At 39.5% G+C, this 19,412-nt stretch overlaps 2 protein-coding genes across 2 annotated transcripts; one reads left to right on the top strand and one right to left on the bottom strand.

Moving 5' to 3' along the window:
* Positions 1–403: 403 nt before the first annotated feature.
* rsph9 (radial spoke head component 9) lies at positions 404–8,615 on the top strand. Its single transcript, XM_036577155.1, has 5 exons — positions 404–702; positions 1,137–1,305; positions 2,092–2,221; positions 2,802–2,948; positions 8,372–8,615. The coding sequence occupies exons 1-5, from the start codon at positions 476–478 to the stop codon at positions 8,530–8,532; spliced, it is 834 nt and encodes a 277-aa protein (XP_036433048.1). The 5' UTR covers positions 404–475; the 3' UTR covers positions 8,533–8,615.
* Positions 8,616–8,784: 169 nt separating this feature from the next.
* On the bottom strand, positions 8,785–17,787 carry mrps18a (mitochondrial ribosomal protein S18A). Its single transcript, XM_036577156.1, has 6 exons — positions 17,570–17,787; positions 16,992–17,023; positions 16,783–16,887; positions 14,976–15,099; positions 10,759–10,834; positions 8,785–9,280 (listed from the first exon to the last, which is right to left on the bottom strand). Exons 1-6 carry the CDS (start codon positions 17,739–17,741, stop codon positions 9,136–9,138), a joined length of 654 nt encoding a protein of 217 aa, XP_036433049.1. The 5' UTR covers positions 17,742–17,787; the 3' UTR covers positions 8,785–9,135.
* Between the last annotated feature and the right edge of the window lie 1,625 nt (positions 17,788–19,412).

A 19,412-nucleotide genomic window follows, 5' to 3' on the forward strand; every position in this document is an offset into this window, starting at 1 on the left:
AAAGGTTTAACGTCTTTTTAGCCTGCTGACAGCTTCACACATGTGTGGATTTATCCATCAATCACTATAATAATTATAAAGTTATATAACTATAAAGTTTTTCTTTGTCCTAAAGAGAAGGGCTGTTTGCTTTTCCTCCCGCACTGTTTGAGAGGGAAACTGAAAACTGAACGGTACAATACACTGTGTGCAATACTGGTGTGAATACCCATGTATTACTATTTCACCCAAAACAACAGTTATGTTTAAAGACAGACTTTTAATGTTTATGATTTGTTCCATTTAGTTTCCACAATCCGTAGGTCTTCACTACTGAGTTTGCTTGAGCACTTCCGTACACTGTTGCTACGGCAACAAGTAACCAAGAGATTTGTTTACCTTGGCAACCGCGAGCAAACACGGGATTACAGGTGGCGAGCGAAGCAACCATTTGCTAGCCAGCCACTCGCACATAAATTTATAAAATTTGGCTGAGATGGATTCAGATACTTTACACTATTCGCTGGATTTAGTGTCTGGGAACGGCTTGACGTTGACAGCTGAGCAGAGAGCAGCCCTGCAAACCTCTTCGGTTATTCTGAAGAGAAACTACAAATTCAACCGCGTCTTATTTTGGGGAAGGATCTTAGGAATGAAAAGTGATTATTATATAGCTCAGGGGATTGGGGAAGATGAAATGAGCGACAGAAAGTGTCTATACAGGTAAGAAATATCTTAGTTTTGTAGCCATGGTGTACTGCATACGAAGACGGAGAGAGGTCGCTGGACAGTGTCTTTAAATGCGGTTTGCTGTAGTTTCATTAAAACACTGTAATAGTGCAAGAACTGTAATAGAAAATCGTTTAAGGTAGCTAAGCAGCATTATGCTACAAAGATTCTTGCTGTACTTGAGAATGGTTGTAGTGAAAGTTAGAATAGACTGACGAGAGAATCATAAATGCAATGGGAAGTGCACAGTTGAAGCTTTAATGCATAATTTGTTGAGTTTCACATACTAAAAAAAAAATAAATAAAACATAGAACACAAAATGTGCTACAAGTTTGTGCAGGCCACATTTTATGTTAAATTCATTATGTTTATGTTAAATTCATTAAATTAATCTGAACTGTAATGTGTCATATTTCTTTTCATCTAGTTTTAACTGCATTGATTGGCACTTGCTCCCTCCTGCCACGGATGCCCTGATAGAAGAGGTGGCAGTGGCAGCCAAGGGGTGTTTTACAGGTGACCCATCACACGAGTATGAGCACACAGAGATTCGGCAGCAGGGAGAAGGAGACGAGGCTGTGGAGGAGGAGGTCATGGTGAGGCTGAGGAATACTTGGGAAAGATCAGAACAACACATGGACAAGAGTCCAGGAGTGATCAGTTCTGGTCCAGGTTGATCTTTGTGCAGCACAGTTCAATGATGTCACCTACTTATCCTGGTAAACATTGAATTCAGGAGTGCTTGAGCTGGGAAATCACTGACTGTGCTGGACTCACGACCTCCAGAAACAGAATCTGGACTCCCCTGCAGTACTCCTAAATAGACATAAATGGACACCTACATTGGCAGTGTCCTGCACAGCATTTCACATTTGGTTTATTAGTAGGGTGAAGTACATAAAACCTGGATATTTTAGTTAAACAGGTTCATGTAGAATGTTGGTAATTTTCTCACATTTCCATTTCCTCATCTGTGAAACGGAAATGTTTAGGTTGCTTGTATAAAAAAATAATCTTGCTCAAATATTTTTGTTTAATTATTTAGCAAAAAAAGAAATCAGAAAATCTGGCATGTGCCCCACTTACCCCTACTAACCTAAATTCTTGAAAGGCTTGGAATACTGAAAGACAGACACTGCTCAAAGTGCCAAGTAAGAAACACAAAAACATAATCTTTGGTAAGAAATAAATTCACTTGAACATAAACAGCTCATTGAAGATTAGGAACACATGATTTTCCTTGGAAATTGGAATAGGGTGTTTTTGTTGGATTACTTAATGATTACTGAATGATTAGGAGTATGAGCTACTTGGAATATGTTGGGCTGCAGACTGACCATAAACACGAAGAGGTGGTGATGATGTTTTTCCTCTGTCTGTAGGTGAAAGTGAATGAAGAGAAAAGATTGGCTGTGTCTGTGTTTATCATTGATAAAGAGGTGGCTGTTGTACCACGTGGTGCATACATGAAGAACCCTAATGGCACTGTACAGACAAACCGCAGCTTTGAGGGTATGGTTACAGCATTACTTTCCACTGTGTATGTGTGTGAGTCTATGTGTGTGCCTGTGTTTACTTTTAGAGCTGGGATGCAGCTGTCTATGTGTATTAGTCCAGACTGTAAGCCTTAAAACATTTCTTCAAGGAACACCAGAATGGTTCTCATGTACAGGGTGCCTGTTATCTCTAGAGCTGTCATGTTTAGTCAATTAAAAGAAATTGATTGAAACTGAACTTCTTAATAAATCTGCAATGATTATTTGGCAGTTTACATTATGAAAATGCATTGTCTCAATTTTCCCACCAGTTTGTCTTATAATACGAAACAGAGCCTGATGGCATTTATATGCACTTTTTGTCATGCAGTTGGTCAGTGTTCTTCAAGTACTGATGATATCCATCAGATACTCATAAAAGCATATTATGGCATAATTTATCCTGATAACAATGCCATATTGTTCACCCCTCTTCCATTAATCATCAAAATTACTCAGTTACTACTATAATTGATAGTGACAATGTTTGTTATCACCAATAAGCATGTGGCGGTCAGTTAACTTTCAGACCTCCCCTTATTTCCTTCTATCCTCAGGCTTGAACCCCTATGAAGCAGGAAAGCTGAGGAACTATCTACATTTTTCTGAGCCCAAAAACCTGAAGAAGAAAAGCATTTTAGAAATTGCTGATCTGAACCCCTCCATCGACTTTCTGGATTCTCTGAGTGAAGACACACCCAAAGGTGAAGCTTTAACATAACTAGTACTGGACCCTTCACTGAGAGCTATGAACTGCTAGATAGACTCTCTATGCTGTTATTCCTCGAGGTAGCCTGAACTCTCCATTTTAATACTCCCCATGTGAACGTATAAACACTAGTTCAAAGGTTTCATCGCATGTGAACATTGTTCATGCTTAGCTTCATGTAAGCAGCTTATCTAAAGGCAAATACTCATTCACAGGAAAATACTTCTCCTTCAGACCCTCACTGTGTAATTCAAAGCCATTCCAAGAAATGATGCTTACAGTCAAATAGTCTTTAAATAACCCTAATAGGGAAGAGCAATGTGATGATGGTGTATGTCTTCAATTAGTGACACTGGGCTCTTCCTCTCTGAAGCTGGACCTCTCCCATATATTGACTGATGTGAACTGGCAAGTGCCTAAACTGGAAGCCGAAGCCCAGGAGGTTTCCGAGGCGTAGTTCTGATTCCATTGTTCTCTCTTCATATGTTCATGCTTTTGTTTCCTCAAGAGGCATGTTCAAGAGATTGCTATCTTCTGCACAAGCGATAATTAAATTTTTCTTTCCCACATATTTTCATGCTTCTGACAACTTTGCTTGTCATGTGGGGACAACCAAGGAAAACATTATTCTGTAAACTATCACTCTATTCAGCTTTTAGTCTGTCTGGCCAGCAAAACTGCTGAAACTCATCATCAGTCACACCTTTTAAACTTCAGCTGTTTTTGTTAGTACTGGGAGCAAGATCCACACTAGAAGGCTTTGAGTTTGTCAGACTTGCAGTTGCAGAACACTTCATTCGTGAAAACACTGCTCAACTAAGCTTGAGCCTTGACCAGTTGGAATCTCAGACGTAGAGCATGTTAGGGAAATCCCTGGAGGATCTTTGAAATTCCTGAATCTTCCATCAAGTAGACAGAAGCTTGGCTTCCATCCTTGGTATTAAGTATTAGAAATGGTGCTTATAGATAGTAGTCATCACTCATCATATTGGATAGTCTTGATTCCAGCTGTCATGAGTTCCACATTGACATCTAGATCCATTTTTCACTGTGAGTCTGACTGAGCAGAACGATCTGATTTGTTCCAGGCACCAGATGAAAAAATTAAAAATTCTGACAGATCTACATTCTAGTGTCAGTCATGTTTTGAGTTATTCCTGTTGGAATAACTTGTGACTATTACAGTACCATGCAAGACCACCCTTCATTTATTTAATTTCCAGTCAAACGACTATTACATTGTTTATTTCTCAAGAAATATTTCTGAGTAGATTATAAATATGAGATAATCCACAACAGGAGTTCAAAAACTAAAAGATGTAGAGAAAGTCTGACTCCTAACAACCGTGCAAGATCTGGTGGACCACCGAAACAGTCACTGTCAGATAAACAGTATAGAAAGCTTCCATTTTTGAGAGACAGGAAAAAAATCAAGCTTCACTCTTGCTTCAGATCTGTCCATACTACCACTGTGAGAAGACGACTCAATGCTATGGGTCTGAAAGGATGTGTAGATGCCAAGAAGCCATCACTGAGAAAAGGAAATGGCCAAAAAAGAGAGAAAATTTGCAAATCAATCAAAGAAGCTGCTGTTGTTCTCAAAACAACTCACCCTCCACCCCAGAGTCCAGACCTCAGCATCACTGAATGTGTTTGGGATTACTTGGATCATGAGAAGCAGAAAATGCAATCAACTTCTAGGACTGATCTTTGAAAGTATGGTAAAATATCACTGCAGATTGAAGGCAAACACTGAAAGCAAGTCTCCTTAAAAGAATGGAAGCTATAATAAATGCAAATGCAGCTGTAAGAAATGGTATTCTATTAGAGATTGAGGCTTGTATCTAGATTGTTAAATATGTTTTCTGCTTTTTCTGGATGACAAAAAATTAATTACCGTTTCGACTGAAAATAAAATACATGAAGGGTGGTTTCTGACTTTTGCGCGGTACAGCATGTAATTTTATTGCAACAGTGCACAATTTATAATTACTCATAAATCGAATCTATACAGAATATAACAGAATATAATCCATTATATCCAGTGTGTAAACAGATACTTATAGGGGAATGCCATGGAGGCATGAGCTTATGCTTAAGTCACAAGAAAAGGTCACAGAACTGAAAAAACATTCCAGACTTTCTTCATAGCTTTACAGTGGCCAGACAGAACAAAGCCTTTGTCAAGACCTTGGTCAGTTTTCTATAAAAAGAGGGCTCTTAGTTATTGGGCTGTAACTTCTTTGCAATGTGTAGGCAACATTGCTAGAAGATTAAAACATTGCCGCTTGGCCTGGAGTTTAATTTTGTCTGATATTCTCTCTTTATTATTCATATAACATTTCTCATGTTTAACAATTCATATCAATGTTTTTTATGGGTCATGTATTTACCACAGGGATGTGACTTTAAATGGTGAAAAGAATAATTGAGGCGGTAGATTGGGCTTCATCATAGGTCAGTTACTTGCTTGATCAAAGCATTTTACTTACTAAACGTTAGAATATTCTGACTCAACCCAAACATTTCTCTTTACTTCCCTCATATAAACAGAGAAAAACATTGTTCCTGAGGTGACCAGGTTCATCTGAATGCATGGTTTTCCAGCAAAATCTGAGTCGTAACTCCCTCTGGGAAAGATGTGTGATGTGTTGATGTTAAATTGACACTGAATTTACTTAAAACCAATGGAGATACGAGAAATCATGGTAAATTTGTTTAATAATGCAATACATTTTGAGCTAATTTGAAACTAATTTCAGGATGAACAAATCTAGTTAGCTATTAAAGCCTAGCTATTTTTGAGCTATTAAAGCTCACAATGTTTGAGTTATGTTTCACTGGAGGGAAATTAACCTGTGTTTGAAACTCTTCTGATCCCATGGAAGGACTGAGGTGAGGGTGGACCTAGTATTGGCATTTTTAGCCTGTACTGAAAGCAGAAGCCATGGTCTCTTGCTAAGTATATAGTGCAGCCAAGCTTTTAACTCTATTTATGTGATGATAATCCATCCTGTCATTTTAACCATGCAAAGAACAGATAAAATGAAGCAACATTTTTAGATGAGTTTAGTAAAACAATGTTGTAGTGGTCTTTTGTATTTAGTAGAAGGAGTCACACAAATGGTAACATTCATTGTTGCTCACTCACTCACTCACTCACTCACATTTACTCTTCATTTGTCAGTCACCCTCTGTAATGGCTTGAATAGAGTCAAGTCAAAGTTTATTTATATAACTGCATTGTTGCAAAGCAGCTTAGTTAGTAGCATAGTTCCAGTGAATCTTAATGCTTCAGCATACAAAGACATTTTGGACAACTGTATGCTTCCAATTTTGTGGCATCAGTTTTCTGTTCCAGCATGACTGAGCCCCAGTGCAAAAGGTCCATAAAGGCAGGGTTGGTGAGTTTGGTGTGGAAGAACTTGACTGGCCCAGACAGAGCCCTGACCTCAACCCCACTGAACACTTTTGGAATACACTAGAACAGAGATTGCGAGGCAGGCCCTCTCGTCCAACATCAGTGTCTGACCTCACAAATGCTCTTCTGTATGAATGGGCAAAAATTCCCAAAGACACACTCCAAAATCTTGTAGAAAGGCTTCCCAGAAGAGTGAAAGCTGTTCTAACTGCAAGGGAGGACCAACTCCATATTAATAACTATGGATTTAGAATGGGATGTCATAAAAGGTCCTGTAGGTGTAATGTGTAAATGTCCTAGTGCTTTTGTTCATATAGTGTATGTCACATAGTTAAAACAGTGGTAGCAACCATCCTGAATTGTGAATCTGTACTTTAGTCAGAATAGTATATTACAAGGTCAGAAACCACATAAGCAAGTTTATTTGAGATTACTTAACTCCTAAATGGCCAGGGCCTGCCAGTGGGCCTAAAGTTGTATTACACACTTCTTTAACCTAAGAATAGCTCAGTCAATTTGACTTGAAGTCCCTGTGGTTGAATAATGAGCCTTAGTGTCTAATAAGCCTGGGATTAACTACATGGTTTCAGGTGTGCCGTTAACACATTGCTAAACTGTTGCCTATAATTTTCCATTAATTGATAGCTACATTAGCTTAATAGCTATAGCGGGAAACTTCACACACCCAACACATCTAGGGTGATTGTCTACAGTTTGGTAGGACAAAATTGTGTAAATTTCATTTTTCATCTAGCTATTGCTTTCACTGAACATCTCATCGAAATCGTCATCAAAGTCTGTTGAGAGCCTTATGTCATTATAGCACTTACAAATGATCCAAGGTGAAGATAAAGTGAAGTTATCTGCATTAAACACTTCTGTACATCAATGAGCCAAAACATTATGCCTAATCTGCCTATATGTTAGCAGCAGATCCTGTAAGTCATGAGGTGGAGCTGCTGCTAATCAGACTTTTTGTTCCAGTATATCCCACTTGATCAGCCTGAGATCTGGATAATTTGGCCCTAACTGACATCCACATCAATGCCCGGACCCAGGGTTTCCCAGCAGAACATTGCCCAGAGGGCCATACTCTTTCCACCAGCTTGTCTTCTTCCCACAGTGCATTACATGACCATTTTCCAATCTCTTGTTATCCTCTAGAATTAAACAAGCTGCTTTTGTTACTGTACATATATTGTGGTATATGTAAAAGTTCTGTGTTCTGATTAGCTGTTCTATATGGTGCCACCTTCAAAAGGCAGTCTGGGCTGAAACACTCCTCATTACATTAGGGTGAATGGGTGGAGCTAAACTGCCATGGGTTGAACAGGCATGTGTGTGTAAATGAGTTTTGTGACATCACAAAAACAACGAATCCAAAACACGCTGTTTTTTTCTTGGTTAGTTTTCATATATAAACTGTATGGACTGAGATGTGAGCTGTATATTTTGAAACAACGTTTACTTATGACCTCAACGTCTTCTTTAAAAAAAAAAAATTAGGAAAATTCAGTTTTCCATGGTACGGGCCCTATAAATTAAATTTGCTAATATCTGCAGGTACACTACAAGAGAGAAAGAGTATCAGCAGCTGATCTTCAGCACAGTGCTACACAAAGTCCTGGGTAACATGCATTTTAGTGCTGAGTGATGCCTGGCCCAAGGCAGCTGGACAAAAAGGCTACCCACACAGCTACAAGTCATTACAGTGCATCAGCAAGGTGGCAAAAGCATACTGGAACAGAGCCATTCTTGGAGTATTTCTCTGTTCCCTAGAGTAGAGTGTGTCAGACATTCACAAAATTTGGCATAACAAAGTGTCTCCAGCAACATCTGAACATCTTCCCAGGGATTGATCATCATTCTTTTTTTATTAACTGTGATTTATTTTTAATGTGACAGCATAATTTTGTTGGCAGCTGGGAGCCATCTCTTACCCAATCCAGCTGTATTCGTTCACACACCTCCAACAATAAGTCTGTCTCTCTGTCTAGGATCATGGAGTCTACAGTTTGAGCAAGGCAGCAGAGTGTGCATGATCAGAAGTCTGCTGTGGCAAGATCTGACATTCTTCCACATGCCCATGACCCCCCAGCATGGTTACATCTACACAGGACAAGGACTTAAGAGCCTGGACCTGCCTTTCATGCTGTAGGATGAGAAGAGAATGGACCCTACAGAGGCAACCTAATAAGACTAAATGTCCCTGTAAATGTAGAGAACAGTCCATGACCTTATTTTTGATCTGCGCTGTAAATGTACTAAAACTGATAAAACAGACATTCTTTAATGTTGAAGGAGTTAATGTTGTACCATAGAGTTTCTTTTTAAGGAGGGTATGATGATGTATCTTTGTTGGCCATGCAGGCACTCATATACACACAGACACACACAAAGCAGCTGCTGCACTGAGGTATATGGAGACAGTTTATTATAAGGAACATCTGCTTTTTGTTCTGGGAACACAAGGCTAACAACCCACACCAACACTGAAATGTGTAACAGTAACCTAGGTGATTGTGAAGGCGGATGGTGGGGGGAGGGGTGTCGAGTTCATTTCCAGGGCACTGAGGCTGTCTTATATCAGACTCAGGGTTTCAACAAGTTCCATTTTATCCTGTTGCTGAGAAACCATAACCTCTATACCTGATCACCAGTCAGTTCCCCTAAAGAAGAAGCCATAAAGTTCAAATGTGAATATCCCTGTAGGTCCCAACTGTCCCATCTATATTGTGGCCTTCACTGCTGTTTGAGCACGTCAGTGCTTTGTGTAGATCGGCTTGGGGCCATATCTGACATTGTTCTTCAGGGCAGGGTGTCCTACAGGCATGCGAGTCTTGCACCATTTCAGTCCTGTCCTGTAGATGGGCTTCACTGATTTCACAGAGTAGCGTGTCAGGTACCTGTACAAAACGATACAAGTTAGAGCACTCCCTCAACAAACTGGGACAGAACTCGAGTATTTTTTTTTCTTTTTCATCAATTAATGCCCACATTCACAATAGAAAATGTCCAAGATCATGATACAGTGACTGGTTTTGGTGAGCAAAGAAATGAAATCATTTGACTTAGAAACAGCACATAGTTAAACCTGTCACGATTTTGTTTTTGTTTATTGTATACAAAATTTGGAACACAAGCCTGAAGTGGAAAAATGAGCTGATTAGCTATGAATTTAGCATCCTAGGTATCAATACTTAGTATTATTCTCCAAACCTGTGACAGACACAGCTCAAACTCAAATCAAAACAAAAATCACTCACCTCCGTCCCCAAAAGGTGTCATAGCACTGAGTCAGAAGTTAGGACTATTGCTGTGTTTGCTGTTAAACGCATAAAAGCATTTTCTTCTTTCTTTTATTTATACATATTTTGTCTCAAATCGAGTGATAAAAGCATACCCGACTCATTGTTGGGATGTAAACATATGACTGTGAAAGCAAACAACAGTAGAAAATAATCACAGTACAAATAATTACGATTAGGCAAATGTGTGGTAACTGGGCCTACATACAGATTTTTTCTGGAGTTCTGCTGCCCTGAACAGTTTGGTATTTTTCTGACTTTAGTTTGACTATTTCCTTTCCATTACTTTACAACAGTTTAAAAGGAAGACTCAAGACTCAGAATAGTCTTGTTAATTTTCTGAAGAGCTGAATTAGGTGTTCACTTGTTACATGTGTTTGATAAATATAATAAATTTATTCTTTACTGATTATTTTCAGACAATGGGCCAGATTCATAGAATTTGGTGGTAACAGCACACCATCACACAAGTTATTCATAAACTCTCCATGGCAGATTCCATATAAATTATTTGCCAAACATGGAATTTTAACCAGGAAGAAGAGGCTGTTTTAAATATGCCAGATAAATCTGTAAATCTGAAATCCCGCTTTAGCAAGTTTTTTACTTCTTTGTTCTCCTTCCACAGCAGTTAGAAGGGTTGTTGTGATGCTCCATCCAAACAGGTAAAAAAATGTCTTTTAAATATATTGGTGTTTGTGTATGTACTATTTGTTGTATGTGTGAACAAGCAAGTTTGGAAACATTGTAGAATATATTATTTAATCTACATTCTTACCGGGAAAGTTACCGTCAGAGTGTTTTAGGTGTTATTAGGACTGTGTAGCCTAACAAACTCCTTCTTCTGTGCTGTTTTTTGGAAAGGTACTTTTACTTGAGTCACTGAAATAAGACTTCACTCAACTAAAACTTGTTTAGCCTACTCTACCCAAGTTTGCATTTCAGAATGACAAAACTCTATCAAAGCCTTATTTTGTGTGTTGCAGGCATGCATAGAGGAACCCAGAGAAGCACTTTTTTGCTTTTCATTTTTTTTTTTTTTTCCAAAACTGCTTCCCATAATTCATAAGGAGTACCTGTTGAGTGGGGGGTTAGGTCTGGGTTTTGGAATGTGGCCTTCAGGGAGGCGTGGTCTGTGGTCAGGAAGGAGACCTGGAGAAATTAAAGAGGAAAGATGAGCAGAGTAAGCAGCTGCACTTTCATGTCATACATTCACTTCACACAGTTTACTTTGTACAGAAGACTCATGTGAGTAAAGGAAGGAGAGAATTCCAGTGTGGTGTGTCACCAACCGATGAGCCATATATGGATTTAACTCTGACGCTGTACAAGAACCCAAAAAAGAAGCTGAATGGCTTATGGTTTGCCAAGTGGTATAAATCTCTGACCACAATGCAATTATCATTCTTTAGGAAATAGATCAATACATTAAATTTCAAACTGCATCAAGATTTGACTGTTTGATTATTTTTGTAAAACGCAGAAAAAAAATTAATACATGAATGTGACTGAAGGAATTAGTTACATTGTAGTGAAACAACAAAAACAAGTCACCAACCTGTTTTCGATGTATGCATGAAAATAGTCTGAGAATTCAATTTTAGGTGAAATATGACAGTTCATTGTATATTATAATAAGTTCTAATATTCCGTAATCAATCCAATGTAACTGCCTTTTTTGTAATTCAAATATTTATTGCTTGTCAAGCTTGCAAAAAAGGGAAAAAAGGCACTGCTCTTCAGTTCACATACATAACCATTCGCATATAATAGTAACTGAATCTTTATTCATAAATAGAATCTTGATGCATTCTGATGGTCAATTAATTTTTAGACCCCCTAGTTTGCACTGCATCTCAAAAAGGCAGTGGTTGACAAAAGTACAAAAACTATGGGAAAATATTACATGAATAAAAGCAGTATTCGATGTATATTTCTACTTGCCCAAAAGTTCTTCTACAAATCCCAGTTCAAGAGTTGGGACAGTATGTGAAATGCAAATAAAACAGCAGTGATTTCTTAATCTACTTTGACCTTTATTTAAATAAAAAACAGTATGAAGACAAGATAATTCATGTTTTACCTTATTAACTTCATTGTTTTTTTATAAAATATATGCTCATTCTAAAATAGATGCTTGCAACATGTTCCAAGAGTTGAAACAGGGACAAATTAAAGCTAGAAATGTTAAATGTTTGGACATAAAAGGAGCATCCAGGAAAGGCCTTGAGTAAGGATGGGCGGTTTAAAAACAATGAGCCTTATTCACCAATTGTTCGAGAAGAAATTAAAACCCACACATGCAGTTTTTATGAAGATTCTGACAATTACCAAGGTTTTCTAATTTGGTGTTTGTTCTTAGATAAGAACAGAATCTACACATCGAACAGTTCTGTGGTTTAAGAACATGTCATGAATCTGACATAGACTTTTTCTGAGGACCTTTCTCAAGAACATATTTAAGAAAAAAAACTTATGAGTGAATGAACGAGGCCCAATCTTCCTCAGTAAGCAAAGATTGCAAGTATTTCACCCACTATGTTTCATAATAATACCAAAAGATTCAGAGAATCTGTAAAAATCTGTGTTTGAAAAGCAAAAAAAAGCAACTGCCTGCAACATTCAATCCCACATACTACACTGCATTAAAACTGGCATGCTACTGTCACCACATGGGCTCAGGAATACTCTGACCAACCAAATAAGCACTGTTTGCATCTACAAATGCAAATTAACACTATACTGTGCACAATAGAAGTCATATGTCAACAACATCCAAAAATGCTGCTGACTTCTCTGGGCTTGAGTTCGTCTGAAGCAGAGTGATGCACAATGAAAAGGTGCCAAGGAGTCTGACAAGTCAACTTTAAGATTTCGTATTCTCTGGACCAGACACGTATAGGACCATCCAGATATTAATGTGAAGTTCAAAAGTCAGGGTCTATTATGGTATGGGGGTGTAACTGTGCCCACAGCATAGGAAACTGGCAAATCTGTGAAAGCACCATTAACACTGTAAAATATATACACATTTTGGAGCAACATTTTGTTGTCATCGAAACAAAAGCTTGTTTCTCCCCAACAGTAACTTTACAGGAGAAGGAAAAAACATACACTATATTGCCAAAAGTATTCACTCACCCATCCAAATCATTGAATTCAGGTGTTCCAATCGCTTCCATGGCAACTGGTGTATAAAACCAAGCACCTAGGCCTGCAGACTGCTTCTACAAACATTTGTGAAAGAATGGGTCGCTCTCAGGAGCTCAGTGGATTCCAGCGTGGTACCGTGATAGGATGCCACCTGTGCAACAAGTCCAGTCGTGAAATTTCCTCGTTACTAAATATTCCAGTCAACTGTCAGTGGTATTATAACAACGTGGAAGCGATTGGGAACGACAGCAACTCAGCCACGAAGTGGTTGGCCACATAAAATGACAAAGCGGGGTCAGCAGATGCTGAGACGCATAGCGCACAGAGGTCGCCAACTTTCTGCAGAGTCAATCGCTACAGACCTCCAAACTTCATGTGGCTTTCAGATTAGCTCAAGAACAGCGTAGAGAGCTTCATGGAATGGGTTTCCATGGCCGAGCAGCTGCATCCAAGCCTTACATCACCAAGCATGATGCAAAACGCCGAATGCAGTGGTGTAAAGCGCCGCCACTGGACTCTAGAGCAGTGGAGACGTGTTCTCTGAAGTGACGAATCACGCTTCTCCGTCTGGCATTCCAATGGACGAGTCTGGGTTTGGCAGTTGCCAGGAGAACGGTACTTGTCTGACTGCATTGTGCCAAGCGTAAAGTTTGGTAGAGAGGGGATTATGGTGTGGGGTTGTTTTCAGGAGTTGGGCTCGGCCCCTTAGTTCCAGTGAAATGATCTCTTAATGCTTCAGCACCAAGAGATTTTGGACAATTTCATGCTCCCAACTTTGTGGGAACAGTTTGGGGACAGCCCCTTCCTGTTCCAACATGACTGCGCACCACTGCGCAAAGCAAAGTCCATAAAGACATGGATGAGCGAGTTTGGTGTGGAAGAACTTGACTGGCCTGCACAGAGTCCTGACCTCAACCCAATGAATTAGAGCGGAGACTGCAAGCCAGGCCTTCTCATCCAACATCAGTGTCTGACCTCACACGTGCGCTTCTGGAAGAATAGTCAAAAATTCCCATAAACACACTCCTAAACTTTGTGGAAAGCCTTCCCAGAAGAGTTGAAGTTGTTATAGCTGCAAAGGGTGGGCCAACATCATATTAAACCCTATGGATTAAGAATGGGATGTCACTCAAGTTCATATGCGTGTGAAGGCAGACGAGCGAATACTTTTGGCAATATAGTGTACTTTTCTTTTAACGTAAGTCAGTGTAACCAGACTTCTTTTTTAAGGCATTTTAGGCAATTTCTTTTGGCCCATTCATCATGAAATTTACGCACAATTTAAAGGTTACCAGGCACTTTTTAAATAATGTCAAAAACTGTAAAATGACAATGACATTTGCAGGGATGTCCTTATTTCTTCAAGGAAATGCCAAGAAACATTCTGTACATGTTTCAACAGAATGGCTACGTAAACAGAAAATGTGACAGAAACTGGATACTATTGGTGACTTCAGTCCGCAAACGTTTATTAAGTGCTGATAAAAGGACAGGTGATGTAACACAGAACAGGCTCCTGTCCCAACTTTTCTGGACTGTGTTGCAGGCATCATACTTGGAATGAGCATATTTTTAAAAAAGAAAAAAAAAAACAACACAAGTTTCATGAGGTCAAATTTCAAATATTGTGTTCTGTACTGTTTTCAATAAAAAAAAAAGAAACAGAATTTACTAAGCACTGCTTTCTGTTTTTACTGGTATTTCACATACTATTCCAACTTTGCAACTGCGTGTGTACCTATATTGCTTGTTCTACAAAGTATGTGCTTTTAAATAAACTTACATTTACAATATATATTATGAGGTATTACAGGTATATTACATTTCTGTTAAGGAGTTCTGGATGGCTGCACACATTAAAAACTAGCTACTCATTGTTCATCAAAGCAGTACAACATAACTGTAATAACTTTTCAACGGACCACCCAGCAAACCAACCCACGAGATTCCCTGTCTCTTACTGAGTCATGAACTGGCTGACAGATTTCCACTGTTGAAACGCACATGCGCAAGTGCTGCCCAAGACAAACAGTAGGTGGCACTACAAACCTAATTAAGTGGTTGTTTTGTTGTGTCTATTACTGGAAAAAAGTTATTTACTGCAAAGTCTACGACCAAAAGTCAGTTATGATTTACAGACCTGCTCTATGGGCCATCTGCACACAAATGGCAATCTTGCGGTGTTCCTCAGCACAGAGGCCCGTGATACGCCTTGGCAGCATCCCTCCATCTGAGCGGATGAACTGACTGAGAAGCAACACGTCCTTGGTGGGTTTAGAAATGGGAGGAGGAAAACATCTCATTAATCACGAAGCAGTAATGTACATCATAAACAATGCTGAGAATCACAGAGATTTATAATCTCCAATGTGGGTGCTGTCCAACATTTTGGGTATATATGTGGCTATTTGTCTTCTTTCTAGTAACAGACTTTCAAGAGGTGGAATATTAGGTAGGCAGAGTTGTCAAAGACTGAGCTGGAACTACTACAGTGACACCAAAAACTCTGAGTTCGAGCCAAAGTTAGCAAAGTTAGCTAGTTGCTCTGCTCCCTCACATTACTATAAATTAAAATTTTGCCATAATCCCTCACAACACAGGGATTAAAAACACCAGCAACTTCTATCAGAAGAGCTAACTAGAGTAGAAAGATAAGAAAGATAAGAGGTTGGGGGGGGTGTCATTTTAACTCAGGGACTGGAAGTTACTGAATAGCAAGCCAAATATATTTCAAGATACAGAGCAAGCCATTACATTCCTTGAGTTCAAAATAGGGTAACAAGTTCAGAAGGGTTGTCTAAAGGTGCTTTTAAACGTATACTGCGGTACGGCATGTTGTGGTTACTAATCCGAATCCAGAAATATGTACCTGTACCGGTATCCCATTTCCTATCACACAACAGAACCATGAGATTGGGGTTTTCTGAAAGTTGTGTGGTGAGTACATGAATTCCTGCATGACAATCATGTTTACAGTAAACACAATCAACTATAGCTTCATGTTCTAAATGATCTTTTACTTGGCATTTGGTTTTATGTCAGTAGTCACAGATAAGAATTCTGGGTAGCTTGTTTTTCTTCACAAATGTCAGTCAGATTGTGTGATGATTGCTTTTGACCAACTATCTGTACTAGTTGTACCTCCACAAACATATCCCAGTTCAGTACGCTTTGTACCCTGGCAAGAAGGGTAACTATATTCAGCTAAGATATTCCAGTGATGTACAGCTCACTTAGCAGTAGAAATGACAACAAAGCGTGAGGTAATGGATTTAAAAACGCGCCGTGCTGCACTGCATCACACTGTTCAGCGGAAAAGCACCTAAATGACTGCAAATGGAATGACCTAGGCCAGGGGTGTCAAACTCAACCACTAAATGGGCCATATTAAAAAAAATCTCACCAAATTCCTGGGCAGCTGTGTTTTTTCACTTCATTTTTACGTAACATTTTGCCATGATCCGAACCGGCCATTGTTTTTCAAAATATGCCAAAACTGCAACAGCAAATAGGCACTGAATCCTTAAATGATTCAAAAGTAATATAAAACAATTGAATTCTTTAATATTAAACTTTTTTATATAAAACAATAGGCTACATTAGCTACAGATAACTGTTAAACCTGTTTAAAGGTCCCCAAGAGGTGGATTTTTTTCAAATTGTCTATTTGCTTGCATCTTTTCTTGTAACCACTGACCCATAGATTTTGTTGGGGGAAGGGGTTCAGAGCGCACAATATATTGCATTGCATGCAATGCAATATATTGTGCATTGTAGAGCAGGTCATCGAGAAACTCCATGAGTTTCACGGGCTGAACAGGATTGTGCCATGGGCATGACTTATGTTTTGACACATAGGATGTAGGTTGTGTGTGTGTGAGTTTTGCCTTTATGTTCCTCCTGAACTATAGCACTCCTCCATTAACCCATAACGTGACAGCACTTACCGTGTATGTGTACTTGTTCTGTAGGTTCCATCGGTAAATAGGGCACTTTGCTGTTGGGTTAGGAGGCTGTGGGCTCTCTTGTGTGACTACTGTCACACCCTCTATCTACATATGACACAAAGAAGCTCATAATAAATCTAACAAGTGTTAATAAAGCTGGCAACATACTTGGCAGAGACATGCAGATTTGTGTGTCTGTAAAGTCTTACCATTGTAGTTTTACCCTCCTTCTTTTCTACCACTGAAAGACACACACAACCAAACAAGTTTAATGTCCAGCTGTGAGTTTTAAGCACATTCCACACCAAATCTGGTCAAACACTAGTAAGGCAAACATGGCATTAGCCTGGCTTCAACTGCCGACAGGCAACAAGACACATTCAGACAAAGTAGGAGTTTACAATCTAACCTTCATGCATTATCAAATATCAGCTTGAAATTTCGGTTAATTTAATCATCTGTCTGATGCCAGTCATTTTTACGCAATTACCTGCCGATGCCAATATGATCCCGACATCATCGTGCATCCCTACTGCGCAGGTTATGCGTGTTGGGGGTCTAATACAGCTGTTATAGAAATTATCTGATATAATAGAACGTAGGCTATTAAATCTTACATGACGATGTTCTGCGATGTTTACGGCTAGCTAGACTTTACTGCCATCAGATCAGGACGATTAGTCACAGAATCAAATCACAGACCAACAAGTACATGCTAACCAAAACAATGTTGAAGCTCCGCTCTACACGTGCAGCAGCGAAATGTACAGCTCGGAACTAAACTCACCCTGTCGAATCCCCCGACTTGGAGTGGAACCGAAAAACGACAGCTGTGGTAAACTGGATAATCTCAGCGGTAACGTAAAGTTATTGTTGGTAAAGGCGCAGTGAGCGGCACTGAGCGCCGCCCTTACAGACTTCACAACACACAGCGCCGCCATGTTACTCACGACCTTCATTTCCTAGTTGATGCGCAGTTCCGCTTCCTTAAAGGGCCAGTTCATCATGCCGCTGAATCCAAGTATACGTAACTGCAGCCCCTAATTGCACCTTGGTTCCTAATGTACACTGTTTACCTTCAGTGTTTTGTGCTTATGATAATTTTCGGTCTCCGGTCTGCAGCTTTCCCCTTCTCACAAAACTGGGTGTTAAACTAACCTAACAACATATAGATTGCACGTTAACGTTTGGCTGCTTCTGCTTAGCAATATCATCACTAAATCCATGTTTTGCCCATAACACAGCTAGATTACATTTAATGTAACTCCCTTTTGAAAAAGTCATAGAACCCATTAAACGTGTCTGTTGGTTCCTAATGGTTTTCAGTACTGGCTAATGGCGTTCTATGTTTTCCTGATGGGTTGATATCACAGCGTAAAGGATTCAAATCATTTAATCACGTGTTCTGGGACCGATTCCATATGTTGTTCGTTTCCTAATGGTCTAACTGCAACCATCAAGCCAACTCCCGTTAGGAAGCAAAACCGGTTTTATTCCTAACGGTTCTAATCGTCTTCAGCATGGCTTTCATGAGTTTCAGTAGCCTGTTTGTTTTTCTGTGAATAAACTCGACATTGTTTTATCGTCGTGGTTTTATTTTGAAAGTTTCCATATTTAAGTACCTTATTATCGGTTTGGCAACGTTAATACATATTCAGTGTAACTCTTGTTGCACAGAAGTTCTTGATTCGCTGTTTTTCCTCATAAACCCGACAAAAGCACTGCCGTAGCTCTGCTTGCACTGACGTCATTAACAGGCTGGCGGTGCATGTGAAGCTTATGTGAAGTACGTTTTCCTGAGTCTGACTTCTTTTTAGCTTAATTAAAAACACAAGCGCACCAACCGAAAACTCGCGTGACACACTGCTGCTTATCTCACGCTGCCTGGATCACGTGATGCTCGTCGTCATGGTAACGTCTAAGCAAAGTGATACTCTACGCATTCCATCAGATTGTTGAGTAGAGTGTGCATATAAGCACCTCAGTCTTAACATATAATTGGAGTGTATTCAATCGGATCAGCAAAAATCTTTGCATGTAAATATAGCCATTATGAGAACACTAAAGCATCGAAATTTAAAGTGGTCCATTCTCAGAAGAGCGACCAACTTTATATGGTTAATAAACTTACTATGTAAACTAAATATGTGCATTACACTGACACTGACATGTGACTTACTGCACATTGAATTGATGTCATCAGACTGACAGCCTCCTTAAAAACCGCACAAGCCAGCACTGTTTGCCAGTGTGGTAGTGTATTTTCATGCACAGAATGAGGGCACATAAAAAGAAAAAAAGAAACAGGTTTCCCTGTTATGATACCACATGGTGGTGGTGTGTTAGTGTGTGTTGCGCTGGTCTGAGTGGATCAGACACAGCAGTACTGCTGGAGTTTTTAAACACCTCAATGTCACTGCTGGACTGAGTATAGTCCACCAACCAAAAATATCCAGCCAACAGCGTCCTGTGGGACTAGAAGATGGCCAACACAAACTGTGCAGCAGCAGATGAGCTATCGTCTCTGACTTTACATTGACAGTGAGTGGACACAGTGTTTAAAAACTCCAGCAGCGCTACTGTGTCTGATCCACTCGTATAAGGACAACACACAATAACACACCACCACC

Source organism: Colossoma macropomum, unplaced genomic scaffold, assembly GCF_904425465.1.
Source record: "Colossoma macropomum unplaced genomic scaffold, Colossoma_macropomum, whole genome shotgun sequence".
Taxonomy (NCBI): Eukaryota; Metazoa; Chordata; class Actinopteri; order Characiformes; family Serrasalmidae; genus Colossoma; species Colossoma macropomum.